Raw genomic sequence first — 18,057 nt, 5'->3', positions numbered from 1 at the left:
AATTAAACATATAATACTGTATATAATTTATTTCACTGATTAAACAGTGAAAAGATGGGATGCACTCCTCAATAACGAAAGAAAAACTTATGCCCACGAAAATTGCAGGATGAGCAGCCAGAGGGTTAACACCAGAAAATTTTCTCTAAATTCATATTCTTTTTTATTCATGTATAAAAGCTAACATTTCTTTCTCCAATTTGTATATAACTTCAGAACATGATCTCAAGTTTTGAAATTTAGTATCTTGCAAATTTTTGCTTTATGGAAGTGAAATCTTTGTATCTTTTAATAAGAGTTTATAAACTTTTATTGAATAAAACTATTGAAACTGAGAAGCTATATAAAAAGTTAGATTCTGTAACTTTTACAAAGTTGATTTTTTAAATTTAAAAATGTTATAGCATGGATATTTTTCTTATATAAAGCTTTTGTAATCGAAAGTTATGTCTATGACTGATGGTTGCAAGGTAAGGTCACATATAGTGGGTACCATTTAATAAAATCAAAACCCCAAGGAATGAATACAATATCATTATAAAATAACCGCTTATAAAAATTAAATTGCTTTTAAAATTGTTACATCAAAACCCCAAGTTTTTGTTTCAAGTTTAGTGATGTTCAAAGTCGATTCACTTTTGCATGTGGAGATGCAGATGCTAGAATTTTCTTATCAGAATTGGCAACCCCCCCCAAGTCTGTATTTCAAGTTCAATTCACTTTTACGTGTGGAGCTGAAAATGCTAGAATTTTCTTATTTGGACCAATCATGGGCGAGGGTAGGTCAAAAGAGGTTTGTCAGAACTGGCTCGGAAAATGACGAACTTTTTTTCGTAATGGTAACATATGCCTTACTCTGAACAATGCAATAGTCACTATATATGATTATAAGATGTACTCTAAAATCATTTTATTGATCTCTTAATTGAGGTGGAAGTTTCCTTTATTATTTTTTTAAGTCTATTTTAATTTTGTGGATAATCTAAATTGCTTTTGCAATTTCATATCCTCTCCTATGATTGATCAAAAATCACAGCCGACTTGTTGGCCATTTCTGATGTATAACATCATATTCAGGATTTGAACAATAATGATTCTTATTTAAATTTTAGGAATCTCATCAAACTCATCAATAGATGTTTTGGTGGTTGAAATTTCTGTAAGTAAAGTCTGCAAAAATTTCATTCATAATTTAAACACTTGAGACATTCTATTGAAATACAAAACTAACACATATATGGTGCATTTTATATGACAAGAGCCATGAACAACCTTGGGTACCCTGATTTTGCTCATATCCTGCATGATTAACAGCTAGTGCACATTATTTGGAAATAAACTTTTAAAATAATATACATATAAATCAAATTCCTTTATTTGATTCCTAATATCAAAAATTAACATAACAATGCTTCAAATGAGAAGTCTACAACACTCACTGAATTACTAAGAACAATTAAAATAATATTCACAGAAATATCTATTTGTGCCAGATAAGAGCGATCCATTTTTATGAAATTCCTTATTTGCAATATAGTACACCAGTTGCATGTGCTTGCAAGATAAGAAAATATCATTTATCACAGTCTGACCATTATTACTGATATAGTACTTGTAACAGAATGCCTATAACTTTGATCCATATAACTGGCAGCTGTAATATTTTTTTTTACATTCATGAATTATATATATAAACAGCGTATAAAATATTATAAAATTCTTTACATAATTTTAAACTGTAAAATTTTTTTTGACATAATTATTCCACTAAGGATTAACATTTCATTGAAATTTTCTACTGTATAATACAGTGTTAAAAATTATTCCATTTTATAAATTTATTGCAACAATTTCAATTAAAGTAATATTTACTAAAAATTTTAGGTTTATTTGAAATTAATTTTAATATTTGTCTTTAAGAATCGCAATATTCTCAATGTCTTTGGTACAATAAAAATTTGAAATGGATTCCAACAATAATAAGGAAATAAATTTTTCATAAATCTGAGCAAATTTATGTAGATCAAAGTGATATCTAAGTCATAACATATTCAAAAATGAATGAGTGATGAAAAAACATAATTCATGTGGTTATGTATTTAGAAAGTACAGGAAATATTTTTTTTTTTTGTGGAGTATGTTCATTATTTAGAGGAGATCATGAATTTTATATGCTAAATTTAAAAATATGAAAATCTAAAAAAGGAAAATCAATCAGATGCTGTACTTGCAAACTGAAAAGAAAATCAACTCTTAGAAAGAAATTTTTGAAGAAATAATTTTTAATAAAAAAGGTCGATTAACATGACTTCCACTTTGAGGCTATGACAAAATAATTGGTTCTTTCAGAAATGAAAATTTATTGCTGAAAATACTACAGAATTAATTGCTGAATTCAATCATTTGTTGACTGAATATATTAAAAAGTATAAAAATTCTGGATGCAAATACAACAATATATGAAAAATATTTTTAGTAATGGCTAAAAAATATTGAGATATCATCATTTGCAAGATTAAGCTCATTATATGATTCAATAAATGTTGATTAATTTGCAGATTTGTCCATGTGTAGGAAAATAATATTCCAATGGAATGAATTTTCTTTTACCAAATACTGGATATAAAACTGCAGGAATAACAAAAGCCAAATGGCATGTTTTCAGTTTTTGAAATATATATATTTATTAATTGCTGAGGCCAGTCCTATGACAATACAGCAAAATGCCAAGCACATATTAAGGACATTATTCCTACTGCAGAGTGTATACAGTCAAAAGTCGTTAATTCGGACACCCATAATCCGGACCTCAAAAGCTACAAACTTTCTGCGTCGCGTTGACGCATGCGCGTAAGACCTTTACTTCTGCGAATTTGCGTGTGCGCAAAATATGTTTACGAATGCGCGTTTAATGTATAACGGACGGGATAAGCTAAGGTAAAATTATCTAATTACCTATTTCAGTTAATGTTGCAGATTGCGTTGTTCCTTAATCTTCGAATTGGATCCGGATTATTATTTTTTGCAGACTGTTAGAGCAATTTTATAATAGTAAGCTTAAACTTTCGATTATGTCAAATAGAATTTCCGATATATATTTACTAATATGTAAAGGATATACAAAGCGAAAGTATCTTTCGGAGTCCATTAAACAAAAAGCGGAATTCCTGCAAAAAATGGATAAAGGCATATCCTTTGTTTATCTTTAACGCCGGGGCGGCGTGCAATGAATTGGAAGTTGATCTGTCAGCACTATCCTTATCTTAAGGGCAGATGTTTTTTATTTTATTTGGCTTATAATTGCTTACTCAATGTAGTATTTCATCTCGATGTACTCTGTCTTTAATATGATTTAAGTCAAATGCCTCGTCATTATAATTCGCTTCCGATAGCGAAGAAGACAGAGGTTATTGAAAACGAATAAATTTCGATTGACAAATTCTCGACACAGCAATTATAGGACTTGAACAGCAGAACTTTGTAACTGAACAAGAAATTATGTCTGTTTATAGAATTAAAGAGAATGTATTATCACATAAAAAACGAAGCAACTTAAACAACTTACATTGAAAGAAATGTTTAATAAAGTAAACAAATAAATATCAAGCTTTTTTTTGTAAATTTTGATACCCTTTAGATCATAATTGTTCTTTATTTCATAAATTACGGTTTCATATTTTTAATTTTATAATTTCTGCATGCCACTTTACCAGATTTAAACTGATGATCTATAATCCGGAAAAATCGATAATCCGGAATCGCCGAAGTCCTGACGAGTCCGGATTAACGACTTTTGACTGTATTGTGTATATTAAATTTTATTGGGCAGTGTACAGTTACAAAATATAATCAGGTAATTTTTTTTTTTTTTTTTTTTTTTACTCTTACAGGAACTGTATGATTGCACTACTTCTTTGATTTTCAAGGGCAAAAATTATAGTCAGCAATTAGAAGAAATTTAACTTTAAAAAACTTGCTGATAGTTTGAAGAGGAGTTGCTGATTGGATCATATATTCATGGAAAAAGATAATTAATACTCTGTCGGGCGCATTGAGCCTGAGAGGCACTTCTCGATTTTCTAAACCTTTGTATACACAAACATTTTTTTCTCAGAAAAATCAGTTGCTAACCATTATTATCAAACTTCCACTAGTTATATATGTGCACTAGAATTTAAAGACTTTAATTTGAAATGAAATTTTTGAGGAAGGGAATTCAGAATCTGTATTTAATAGTTTTTTTTTAACATTCATAAAGTCTACTATAATGTTTAAGTATACTGGACATAAGAAAAGAAATTATTATCTATATTTCTTGAAATATTCATAGAGGGTCTTATATGTATTTAAATTAAGTTTATTATTGTTGAAAGTAGATAAACAATTTTCTTACTGATTACTGCAATTTAATTTTTCCTTTAGTTTTAAACAAATTATCATTATGATATTATAAACAAATTATCTTTATTACATATTTATTAAAACATGAAGACAACAAGTCAGCAAATAGTAAAAAATTAATGTTTGATTATATTATTATCATTATATATACAGTCAAAAGTCGTTAATTCGGACACCCATAATTCGGAATAATCTATAATCCAGACCTCAAAACTAAAAACTTTCTGCGCATGCGCCGCGTTGACACATGCGCATAGGCGTTTACGCGTGCGATTAAGACCTTTTACGACTGCGCATATGAGTGTGCGCAAGTGCAGAATACGTTTTCGCGTGCGCGTTTTATGTATAATAGACGTATAAGCTAAAATTATCTAATTATCTATTTCAGTTAATGTTCATGATTGCGTTGTTCCTTAATTTTCGAATTGGATCCGGCTTATAATTTTTTGCAGACTGTAAGAGCAATTTTATAAAAGTAAGCTTAAACTTTCGATTATATCAAATAGAATTTCCGATATATATTTGTTAATATGTAAAGGATCTAAAGCGAAAGTATGTTTTGAAATCCGAAATCTGTTTATCAATTTCACGCTGCTCGGCGGGGGGAACGCAACGGCGGGCGCGTAATGAATTGGAAGTTGATTTGTCAGCACTATCCTTATCTTCATCGCAGATGTTTTTATTTTATTTGGCTTATAATTCCTTACCAAATGTAGTATTTCATCTCGATATGCTCCGTCTTTGATATGATTTAAAACAAGTTTCTCGCCATTATAATTCGCTTCCGATAGCGAAGAAAAGCAACAGAGGTTATTGAAAACGAAAACATTTCGATTGACAAATTAGTCGGTGTTCTTGACACAGCAATTATAGGACTTGAACAGTGGAACTTTGTAACTGAACAAGAAATTATGTCTGTTTAATAGAATTAAAGAGAAAGTATTATCACATGAAACGAAGCAAAACTTAAACAACTTACATTGAAAGAAATGTTTAATAAAGTAAACAAATAAATATTAAGCTTTTTCTTTTTGCAAATTTTGATACCCTTTAGATCATAATTGTTCTTTATTTCATAAATTACGGTTTCATATTTTTAATTTTAGAATTTCTGCATGCCATCTTACGAGATTTAAACTGATGACTATAATCTGGAAAAATCGATAATCCGGAATCGCCGAAGTCCCGACGAGTCCGGATTAACGACTTTTGACTGTATATATATATACAACACACACATGAAAGAAATAAATATTGATTATTAAGAAATTTATTTATAATTATTTAGCTTCACCTTTAATATAATAAATGAAAATTTGGATTTTTAATACTCAATTAGTAAATGTAGAAACTTGATTGATGCTTATTTTAATATCTTTTATTAAAAATCAATTAATAAAAACTGATAATTTTAAGGAAGTTTCAGAAATTTATTCATAAATATTTAGCTTTATATTTTCTGTAACAGATAAAAACTTAGCTATTTTCAATGCTAAATTAATATTACAAATTAAAAATTACTAAATTAATTTACAAAAACTTAATTTCTGGCATTGCTTGTTCCCTCTCTGGTAATAAAAAACTTGAGAAAGCCTCATTATTAAGGACTAATTTTTCCTGTCATTGGACAATCCTTAGCTATTATATTTAAAAATAAAAATGAAAAAAGCTTTCAGATTTTATTTTTTTAAATATAATGCCCATTTGGGCTAAAAATATTTTAAAAAAGCATATGTTTATAATTTTCAATAGAATGTCTCGTGCACTGGAGATAAAAATGTTTTATTCCCCACAGTGTTGCCACTGATCGCTTTGAAATTGTTGAGTTTTTTAATCAAAAATTTGTTAAAAGTTTTACAAAATATGAAATAGATAATAAAACAAATTTCAGATTCGGGCTTCCAGGTTCCCATGTTTGGGTGGAGGACTATGTTACTCAAAATTTCATTCTCTTCTTACTGTCATTTTTTTCACAGTGTGAGAAACATACATATATTCATGCAGATTCTTTATCATTTAACTTCTTTAAATATAATACAGGGCAATAGCATTTGGTATAATAACATTTGGCCAGTTCAGATTGTAAGTTATGCACAAGCGAAACAGTTAAGTTAGAATTCCTCAATGCAACCTCAGATTGCATTGAGGCAGTGCAATAAGTTCAAACTCTCCTAACTAAGGTAGACGGTGCTCTGTGTAAAGACACCATAATGTATGTACTTTCTGCTAAACTCCATAGTTTTGCCCGCGTTTTCCTATGACTCTTTTTTTTAATGGAAATAGCTATGTTTACTTGCCAAGTGCTGGGTTCATTCTTACGTGGTTTTACTGTAGCTTGCTTTTTGTGTATCTCATCATTAACGCTTTAAAAATATTATTACTACTATGGCTCCTACTCAAAGAAAAAGTTATACAGCTGCTTTTAAGCTTTCAGTAGTGAAGAAAGCGACCGAAATTGGAAATTGCGCTGCGGCTAAAGAATTTCAAGTTGACAAGCGATGCATTCAGTACTGGAAGTCCAAACAAAAAGAATTAGAAAAAATGCCTAAGAATAAAAGATCTTGTCGAACTAGTGTCATAGCTTGGCCTGTTTTGGAAGACAATTCAGAGAAATAGACAATAGAGCAGAGAGAAAGTGGATTATCAGTATCAACAGTTAGAATTCGTCCTCAAGTGAAAGTAATTGCTCAACAAATGGGCATTAAAAATTTTGTTGGAGGCCCTAATTGGTTTCAGGTAAAGAAATTATCTGTCAGGACCAAAACAGCAGTTGGACAAAAGCTTCTCGTGAACTGGCTTGAAAAAAAGATAGCTTTTTTGGAGTACACATATAAGAATGTTAAAAAACAAAATTTGAAAAGAGGGCAAATAATTGATATTGATGAAGTGCCCGTTACTTTTGACTGTCCCCCGAGCAGAACTGTTCATTCGATAGCTGAAAAACTATTTTAGTGTTAACAAACAGGAATGATAAGACTTCTTTTACTTGTGTTTTGGGTTGTGCCACCAATGGAGAGAAATTATCCCCTTTGATAATTTTCAAAAGTAAAACAATTCCGAAAGGAAACTTCCCTAAAGGAGTTATTATTTGTGCCAATGGAAAAGGATGGATGTGCGAAGAAGTGATGTTGTTTTCGCTGAGAGAAATTTATCGAAAAAGGAAAGGTGCTCTTTTCCAACTCCGAGGACCTATTGTTCTGAATTCAGCGCCATCTCATTTAGAGGATATGGTAAGATCCGAAGCAAAAAACTTAGCACCGATGTCTTAGTGATACCAGGTGGGCTTACAAAAATTTTACAGCTGCTGGATTTCACTATTAATAGAATTTTCAAGCATGAACTATGAAAGCAGTGGGAAGAATGGATGCAAAGTGGACTCCATTCCTTCACAAGTTTGAGACAAATGAGAAAAGCTTCATATGAGGAGGTTGCCTTACAAGTCGAAAAGCATGGAAATCAGTCTGAGCTGATACGATCGTATTAGTTTTCGTTAAATTAGAAATCACCAAAGAAGAAAATGAAAGTGAAGATAGCGATGTTAAAAAAGGCGATTTTTAGAACAGAACAATGAAATTAATTTTGATGGTCATTTGTTAAATTTATTTAATTCTGACATCGATGAGTTGGATTTTGATGGTTTTGGATAAATAAATGGAGTTTAATTAAAAAATTCTGTTTATCTAATTTACATATTCTTTTTCATAATATGGTAAATTATGGTGATAAAGTTTACCAGTAAAAATAATACCTATTAGAAATCATCAGAATTTGTTTCTGGCAAGTTCAAGGTAGGAAGTTTCTTCCTTATTTATTTATACATTACTGATTATATTTATGTTGTAAATGCTATAAAATGCTATCAATGATGATTACATCAATATGGCACGGAATTACCGAATAAATGAATATTAAGTGCCATATTTCAGAATGTTTGGTGTTTATGCCGATGTGGCTTATCCGACGAACTTTCATTTTTTAAAGTCAATTATCACGTGTGCGGTGTATACGTCAGGGCGGCTTATCTACCTTCAATGATAGTAATATCTCTCCAATCTACATAAATCAAAAATCCACAAATTCAGACTTAAGTAAGTCTAAGGAATAAGTCGAGTAACACATTAATAGATTAGCAAAAGAAATTTATTGATGTCTATAAGCAAAATTATCTTTTAATCTTTTGTTCAGATTAAAAAAAGGGGAGGGGGAATCTATCTAAAATCAAATGCTGTATTCATTATCTTAAGAGTTTATTCACTATTTAGGGTATTACAGCAGCATGAAAAATTTAAAAACATGCTTCAGAAAATTAGAATGGAGAGTATTGGTGCAAGAAATTAAGTTTGCATTTTATATAATATCCGGTTTTAATGAAAGTTTTCCACCCAAAAACGTTCTTCATAAAGTTAGAGGGGGAAAGAAAAAACATTAAAGCTGTACCTTTAATGCAGGTAGTAATCATCATCCAAGTCTATGATTTTCTGCCAACAATTTGGCAGTTTTTCGAAGTCTTCAGCCCAGAAACTTGGTGGCTGCAAGTCTAAAAACAGATCAACCTAATTTTGGACATCCTGTGCAGAATGGACGATAGCACCAACAAGATGTAGCTGCAGGTGTGAAAAAGGTAGTTAGTTCTAAGTAGCAATGTCGGGGCTATATGGTGGGTGTGGCAAAGGATCCCATATGAGTCCAGCCAGTGAATGCAGACACATGTGGTCTTGCATTATCTTCATGGAACATTACCTTTTTGTGCTGGAACTCAGTTTGACATTTTTCCTTGATAGCAGCATCAACACAGACTAGCATCTCGCTGTACACTTTATTGTCGAGGGTTCTGCTCTTTTCCATATACTCTCTGTCGATAATACTACAGCAATCCCAACAGATACAAACCGTAATCTTTTTGTTAGTCAAATTGCACTTTGTGACACTGCAGACAGGCTCACCACGTGCACACCAATATCTTTTTCAGCCTGTGTTGTTGAAGTAAATGCAATTTTCATTACAAGTGATGATCCGGTCCAGAATTTTGTCCTTGTATTTATAGTCAAGCAGATTAGTGCAGGCTTGAACACGTCTGTGCTTATCTGCTTGAGTCAGCTCCTGCGGTACCCAACAATTAAACTTATACATCAAGTTTATGCGAAGCATAGCATGCTAATAGACATGGCACTAACGTCAAACTCCTTAGCAAGCTTTCAAGTGGTTGCATACTGATGTTTTTCCACAAGTTCTTGCAGGCTGGCCTCATCAACATCAGTAGATCGGCCAAAGTGCTCTGCTTCTTGAATGTCATAGTCCTTGTTTTTGAATTTTCGGTACCAAACCTTCACAGTGTCATATGATACAACATTAGTACCTAAGGCTGTACACATGGTTTGGTGACATTCTGTAGCTGACTTTTTGGAACAGAACTGGAAGTAAATGATGGTTCTAATCTGGTAGAGTGATAGTTCCATTTCGGACACTTTGTACTTTGATAGTGATATTTTCTTAGAAATTTCACAATACAGTGTTCTAAAGCAAGACTCTTCGTTTCAAATGCCAAAAAATCGCTTGACAAAATATGATTAAATATGCCAACAAAAACTGTTTGTGCAGAAATTTGCTGTGGTGGGAAACTTTCATTAAAACCCGATATTATAAAAATTCAGTACTTTTCTGCTTCACACTTTTTCTAAAATTTTAACATATTTCCTCGGCATGAGGAGTCAAATAATTGATTTAACTTCTTTCCAGGATGGACACTTTTTTATTGCAGTGGATTCAATGACCTGGAATTTTTACAGATGAAAAAGTGCAATATGAGTGCACATTTAAATACACTAGTAAGGCACTGAGAATGGCAACATCTAGTGTAGGGGGAAACTCCCTCAAGTTGTAACAATAGTTACTCTTTATTTAACATTATGTTGTAGTGAGTCTCAACATGAAAAAGGGGGGGGGGAGGAATTCTACTAAAAGAGCAAAGTGTTTATCCCACTTCACCAAGAAAGAGGTATTCTTTACAAAGGAAGATTGCATTCAAATATTCACCTCATGAAATTTAAATGGGACTCGAAGTCAAAATGATTAGCTAGCCTTCATTCATGGCAGGAACAAAAAAATTGGTTCTTTAAATTGTGCGTTCCTTTTGTTACAACCATACAATTTTTTTTTTTTTTTTTTGATAATAGGAGTTAACATCTATTGAGTTTTGCAAACTAAAGCTTGTTTCAAATGAATCACAACACAAGGGTGCATTAGAATAAAAATGTAAGAGAGATATGTGTAATTTTCTTCCTATTTCATCCTAATGTTAAAATCGATGGATGCAGCAAAATTCTAGAAACTGCTGAAAACTTATTCACAAAAAGAAAAAATAATGTAGGCAGTGTGAAATTAAAGAATATTCCTTGTTGCTGTTCTGAAATGTTTTGTTTATCTAGTACCAAGCCAAAAATGTGGGGAAAGAAACATGCAAAATGTGACAATGTAGTGCTGAAATGTGTGATATAGTTTCAACAACAACAAAAAAATCCACTCAATGTTTTCTGTTATTTTTTTTCTCAAAGGAGATCTAAAAGATCTAATTATTAATGGTAGCATTTCATATGAGACATAGATTTCAATTGTGATATGCCTGGAAGTTTTATTACCCTAAAATTAGTAAGTGATATATATATATGCATAGTCAGCAATTGACAATTTCAACTTGACTATATAAGCAAATTTTTGTTGCTTCGTCATTTTTACAATCAAGAACATGTGAAGAAGGGTAGTATAACATTGGGTGCCTTCTTTGTATTGTTAGCAGCTTGAAAAATGGAAAGGCAGAGATCAGGACTGTAGATATCTGAGAAAATTTAAAAACAACCAGAAAAACTATAGGGAAAATTAATATTTCAGATATTGCAATAAACTGGTTCCTTGGTGTCTATTTCTCTGAAAGTAATTGGAAACAAAAATAGTAGGCCTTCAAAAACCACTTCATAGAAAAAACAAGCTGGTACTTGCAATAAAGCTACAGAAATATACTATAAGTGTATGTAGTGCCTGCATCTTGATGAGCGTTAGGTAAGAAATTATGTATCATGGACCACAAGAGAAAATGAAAGTTTATATAGTCATCAGTTCAACAAAAGAAGCATTTTTGCATGAAGCTTCTGCAGAGAAGGAACTGAACAGAAAGTGGATTGCAAAAAATGATTGAGTCTGATGAGTTGACATTCTCAGTTCCAAAAGTCATAAATTGTCCAAATGAAGAATTTACCCAAAACTGTGTGAAGCAAAAAAAAAAAAAAAAAAAAAGTTTTGAGACATTTTGCGAGCATAGGTGTGCTTTATATTTTTTTGGCATTACCACTTTTCTTTCATATAATGGAACTATCAATGCAAAGCAGTGTCAGATAATGTTATAATAGCATTTGCCCCATTCAGTACCTTGTGTTTGCTCACAGGTAGATTTGCTTTTCCAACAAGATCTTATACTGCACATTCTATTCCTATGCCATTTTATCAAAATGAATTCCATGTTCTGGATTATGTCCATAATTCAATCAATCCCAGTCGCATTTAGAATATGTTGCATGTTTTCATGAAACAGGTGAGAAAGTACAAGCCACTACGGAAGAGAAGCTGAAGATTTTATAAGTATGAATGGGGTAATATATCAGGAGAAATTTCTTATATCTACATGAAGTCAGTGCCCAGGTTAGTTGCTGAAGTATATTCTGCAAAAAGAGGATTGGTAAAGTGTATGCAAAAGCTTAGTGTAAGTAAATGTATTGCCTCCTATATGAGAAAAGAGTATTGCTAAGCATATAGCTTTATTACTCGCTCAGAGTTTGTCTGATTTGGTTTTATTAACCATGTCTCCAGCACAGTATTTTTTTTTTTTTTTAATTATTAAGTAGGTTTTTTTTTTTACACATTCAAATTTGTCTTGTTTTCCTAATGCTTAGTTCTTATGATAACCCTGCACAGAATGCCTAAAAATTTACTTGCCACAGGCAAAACATATGTTCTATTCTGTTTATTGCTACAAAAAGATTGATTACTTGTCATAAATCTCAAAGTCCTATTTTGCATCCATTTATAAGTTCATAATCAGAATTTTAACAGAGCTCTCATAAGTAGAAGCAAACATAATAAAAAAGTAAAAATGAAGCAATCGCACGTATCAGCAACTTTTCAGAATTCACATTTTCAAAATGAGGTAAAATATAAAACTTGCAAGAAAGGAAATAATGCCAATGATGATTAAAAATATATATACACATACATAGATATATTTATATATACATACACACATATAAATAATATTAAAATATACAAAATATTTATAAAATGACACATAATATAGTTTTTCAGATATAAAAACTCCCTATCAAAATTTAAAAGTTCATCAGCAATACCAGGGGAGCTTAGGGGGATCTGAAGTTTTTTTTATTTTATAATGAAGAGAACCAAGTGCAATATCAAAAGAAATAATAAATGAATAAATAACACAACTCTGATAAATACCTCAGTATAAAAATATTTTTACTGTATAAATTTATAAATATCACTATATAAATTATTCTATAATTGTGTTAATTATTGAAATTGATATCAGTTAAAGATAGATCTAGAAATTGATCTGGCCTTAAGCATTTCATTAACCTTTCAAATGGTTTATAACACACTAATGCAGCTTTGCTCCCTAGAATAATTAATTTTTTCTTTGCTCTTGAAATAGCAACATTTAGTCGCCTTTCATCATCAAGTATGCCACTAATCTGTAATGAAAACCAAACAAAATATTTATTATAATTAAATTACAACAATTTATTATTAATAACAAAATTAAATATTATTATAAATTATGATAGATAAGAGCTAACAATTTTCATTCTGAATTTATTGAAATATTATAAATGTTTAGTAGTTAAGCTTAAGGCTTTTATGTAAGTATATGAATATACAACCTTTTATGAAATAATGGTGTTGGTGTTGGTGTATTTAATTATGGCAAAGCACACGAGGGCTATCTGCCTAAGGGGAGGGATGCCTTTCGTGGAGGACTTTCTAAGGCAAACTGGCTCGTATACACGTTACACATGGGGAAAACCACGAAAATGCCCATGCAGCCAGCCCGTTCGTGGGATTCGAACCTCGGACCGAACTACCAGTGTTCAGCGACTTTACCGCTCGGCCGCTGGTAGGCCTTTTATGAAATAATGACCAATTACGGAATTTATATTTTAAAATCTGAAGAATATCTTACAAAAATTTAATATTACCTTTTCAGAATTCTGTGTCGCATCATTACTCTTGACACAAGAAATTATGATAATATCTTTATCCCTGCCTTGATATTGATCCACTGTATTAACTTCAATGCCTTCTATATTCAAATCCTTCAACTTACATTGTATTAAATCTACCTGCTTTCGGTATGGGGCTATTATTCCAGTATGAGAAGTAGCTACTTTGTGCTGTAAACAAAAAATTGACACAAATTAAGGTACATTGAAATAACACTTATTCATTAATTCTTTTTAAGCACACTTCTAACTTACATAAAAAAAAAAAAAAAAAAATAAAAAAAATAAAAAAACCAGAAACTTACCTTTATTATAAGTTGTAAAATAATGACTATTATGTCTACTTCTGTATTATTTCTACTTTGGCCTTGAGTACTCTTTATTCCAGAAGAATATATACTATCAGTATTTAAGAAGAATACTGATTTCTTCAAGTTGTGATCAAATACAGATAACAGCCAAGCAGGGTAAGAGGTTGATGTATTTTTCAGTTCACTACTTAGATCCAGCACAGCTTGGGCAACATGCTCTGATGCACACTGAAGAGAACCATTATATGTTAATTCATTGCAGAGTCTCATTATTTCCCTACACGATTTAAAGAAAAATCAAAATAAGTTTCTAAAGAAAAAATTTAAAGGATATAAAATATACAATCTAAGATAAAAGAGATAAAGTGTATAGTATAGTAATAGATGTATGTTATTACACTTCTTCCTAATTTTCTTTGAGTACTTTGGTATGTATTCTCAAGTATGAAGAAGAAAATATTTTGAATTATGAATTATTCAAGTATCAGTAACATTTAAAGCATTGGAGAACAGACTAGCTAACTGCATTAGTTTTATTATAAGTACTTCCGAGACTTTACTTCAGTTAACTGCATAAAGAATTTCGTATGACTTATATCAAAGCACTATTGCAGTCTGTGATTAGATACATGCCCCTCTTTGAAATAAAGTACAGCATCATTTCATTTATAGCAAATTTTATTTACTTTCTCTTCATACAGTGAAATAATTTTTGTAATTGAAAGAACACTAAAATGCTGACTGAAGGTAAGTTTACATATATGGGGTCACTTTAACCTTTTGAGGCCGGGGCCTTGGTAGCAGTAAAAGCCTTGAAAGGACGGGGAATCTTGAACCGAATGCTTTCCCCCCTTTAAGAAATCACTTCCTATTTGCTACAAAGATCCTTGTATGTAGTTTAATGGATTCTCAGAGGGGTGCATTTATGTCATAAAAGGAAGGGAAATGTAGGGATTAGTGACCAGACTTTCAAGATGCTTTTCATTATTGAGGGAAAATTTTATACTGCAATCATTCTGGAATGAGAGTACTGGGTGTTGCGCAGATGAAAATGTATAAACTTTCATTGAAGAAAATGTAATTTTTATATTAGAACGTTTTAACAAAAAATTTTAATAAAAAATTTGTTTGAATTTTAAATTACGCTACAAAATTATGTGTCTTTAGAAAGTGCTTACAGTAATTATTTCTGTTGTATCTTTATATTTGTGTCACAAAATTATTTCAACTATTTGATTATTTCATGGACAATTTTAAATTATCTAGTCTTCATCTTGGTCTTTTTTTCACTGTTAAATTTCCTTATAATTTTTAATTTGGTTTGGTATATATCATTAACTATAGCTATATCTTTGAACTTTCTTCTATACAAGCAATAATTAGAAAATAAATGATTAATAGAATTTATTAAAAATTAAAGTTTAGGGGAACTGTTAAAATTATGCTCTATAGGCGTAATAAAATTTTATTTTATATAATTGTTAAAAATCTGCTTGATAGCATACTATTTAAGAAGGAAACTTTCAGCAAATTAGAATATATCTGGTTTAATTAAAAATTACTTTATTTTGTTGTAGATGGTTAGTATGGCAATGTGCAATTACATGAGTGTTCCTAATTTACATTCAGTTCTTTTCCAAAATATCTGCAAAATAGAACAGAAGTTCCAAAACTATTTTTAGAATAATATATTTTAGTTTTAAAATTAGAAAAAAAAAAAGGATTATTTAATTATGTAACCGTTTTATACTATTTATTGATAATTAGTAAGCAATATATTTCAAGTATTAATAATAGAATAAATTCAAGTCATTAAAAAAGTCAAATTATTTGGTATGCAAACCCATAATTCAAAACACATTTACAAGTAAATTCCTTTAGTCTTTTTATACTAAATTCCCTGGCTCACTAAGGGAACGTGTTCACTACGGTATCAAAACTAAAGTAATTTCATAGTGCAAAGAGTTTTTCAAATTGAAGGGAAAATTGTTTGTTATGTATAGTTTTTAAACAGCTGCGGGGAAAAGTTACACTATAGTTAGTTGTTTGTCTTCAGTACTGTATTATATTATTCTACATTTTATTACACTACATAATTCAGCACATTAATAGAAATTTCCAGATAATTTCAGATGCTCAGTCAACAAAAATCTCTCCTGTTTGAAATCGTCGTCGCATGTGAATTTTTTTATTTCCTTTGTTGTCTAAACCAGTTCATTTCATCTCCAGAATGTCTTTATAGCAGCTTTGACATCAACCATGGTGGCATATTTTATACGGTGCAATTTAAATTCTGCGATATACAGTCAAAAGTCGTTAATCCGGACTCGTCGGGACTTCGGCGATTCCGGATTATAGATCATCAGTTTAAATCTGGTAAAATGGCATGCAGAAATTATAAAATTAAAAATATAAAACCGTAATTTACGAAATAAAGAACAATTATGGTCTAAAGGGTATCAAAATTTACAAAAAAAAAAAAAAAAAAGCTTAATATTTATTTGTTTACTTTATTAAACATTTCTTTCAATGTAAGTTGTTTAAGTTGATTCGTTTTTTATGTGATAATACATTCTCTTTAATTCTATAAATAAACAGACATAATTTCTTGTTCAGTTACAAAGTTCCACTGTTCACGTCCTATAATTGCTGTGTCGAGAATACCGACTAATTTGCAATCGAAATTTTTTCGTTTTCAATAACCTCTGTCACTTTCTTCGCTATCGGAAGCGAATTATAATGACGAGGCATTTGATTTAAATCATATCAAAGATGGAGTACATCGAGATGAAATACTACATAGAGTAAGCAATTATAAGCCAAATAAAATAAAAACATTTGCCTTTAAAGATAAGGATAGTAAATTCATTGCACGCCCTGTTAAAGATAAACAAAGTTTAGATAAACAAACGTTAAAGTTTAGATAAACAAGCGTTAAAGTTTAGATAAACAAAATATATGCCTTTATCCATTTTTTGCAGCAATTCCACTTTTTGTGTAATGGACTCCGAAAGATACTTTTGCTTTGTATATCCTTTACATATTAGTAAATATATATCGAAAATTCTATTTGACATAATCCAAAGTTCAAGCTTACTTTTATAAAATTGCTCTAACAGTCTGCAAAAAATAATGAGCCGGATCCAATTCGAAGATTAAGGAACAACGCAATCTGCAACATTAACTGAAATAGATAATTAGATAATTTTAGCTTAGCTTATCCCGTCCGTTATACATTAAACGCGCATTCGTAAACATATTTTGCGCACGCGCACACGCAAATTCGCAGCGGTAAAGGTCTTACGCGCATGTGTCAACGTGACGCATGCGCAGAAAGGTTGTAGCTTTGAGGTCCGGATTATAGATCATTCCGGATTATGGGTGTCCGAATTAACGACTTTTGACTGTATTAGTGAGTTACTCAAAAAAACTTCATTTTCAGGTCAAGTGAAACCTATACTGACACAGTTGAATTGACCATTTTTTCCGTTTTCTATCGAAAATTTGGCAACTAATTCATTGATTTCACTAACACCTCGGTCATTATGCATAGTTGCTGAGATATGTGTCTAATGAATGGCAAAGGCATTCAATTAGTTAAAAGGTCAAGGTTCAGAAATTCAAAGGGAGATTCACATCTGTTGTCTTAGAACAGTTATTTGTATATTATATGACGACTTTTACATCCTGTTTGTATTGTCGTAGTTCAACGGACAGTGACATTTCGCAAATGCTGCTCTAATTCATTCTGAACAACTTACTTCAGAATTATTTGACCATGAAACTGAGACACTGATACAAAGGTCAGTCAGTAATGTGTCATCGAATGGCTAGAAATGAACTCCTGGGAGAAACACAATGAAGAAATTCCTATCTTCTATGAAGGCAAAAGCTTTTAAACTGATTCACTAGTTTTAGTATATTTATGATTCCCAGTTGTCACACTGAAATTGTAAAAATTTATATTTATGCTCATATGATTTGTTTGAACAACAATGCCATCACAGTAAACTCCCATGTGTGAAGGTCATATATGGAAATAAAGACAGAAAAATCTGTTA

At 30.8% G+C, this 18,057-nt stretch overlaps 1 protein-coding gene across 1 annotated transcript in view; it reads right to left on the bottom strand.

Moving 5' to 3' along the window:
* Positions 1-1,188: 1,188 nt before the first annotated feature.
* Positions 1,189-18,057, bottom strand: part of Dna2 (DNA replication helicase/nuclease 2) — a 104,612-nt gene continuing 87,743 nt past the window's right edge. Inside the window, exons 14-16 of the mRNA XM_035373213.2 lie at positions 13,991-14,273; positions 13,662-13,856; positions 1,189-13,157 (exon numbers count right to left, since the gene is read on the bottom strand). Coding sequence (XP_035229104.1) covers positions 12,972-13,157; positions 13,662-13,856; positions 13,991-14,273 — 664 coding nt within the window. The 3' untranslated portion in view covers positions 1,189-12,971. The remainder of the gene's footprint in view (positions 13,158-13,661; positions 13,857-13,990; positions 14,274-18,057) is intronic.

The sequence above is a fragment of the Stegodyphus dumicola genome, chromosome 4 (genome assembly GCF_044657685.1).
Source record: "Stegodyphus dumicola isolate Sdum_Otavi_A_Nest chromosome 4, ASM4465768v1".
Taxonomy (NCBI): Eukaryota; Metazoa; Arthropoda; class Arachnida; order Araneae; family Eresidae; genus Stegodyphus; species Stegodyphus dumicola.
Note: the sequence above shows the minus strand (reverse complement) of the source record. Positions and strands in the feature narration are given on the sequence as shown.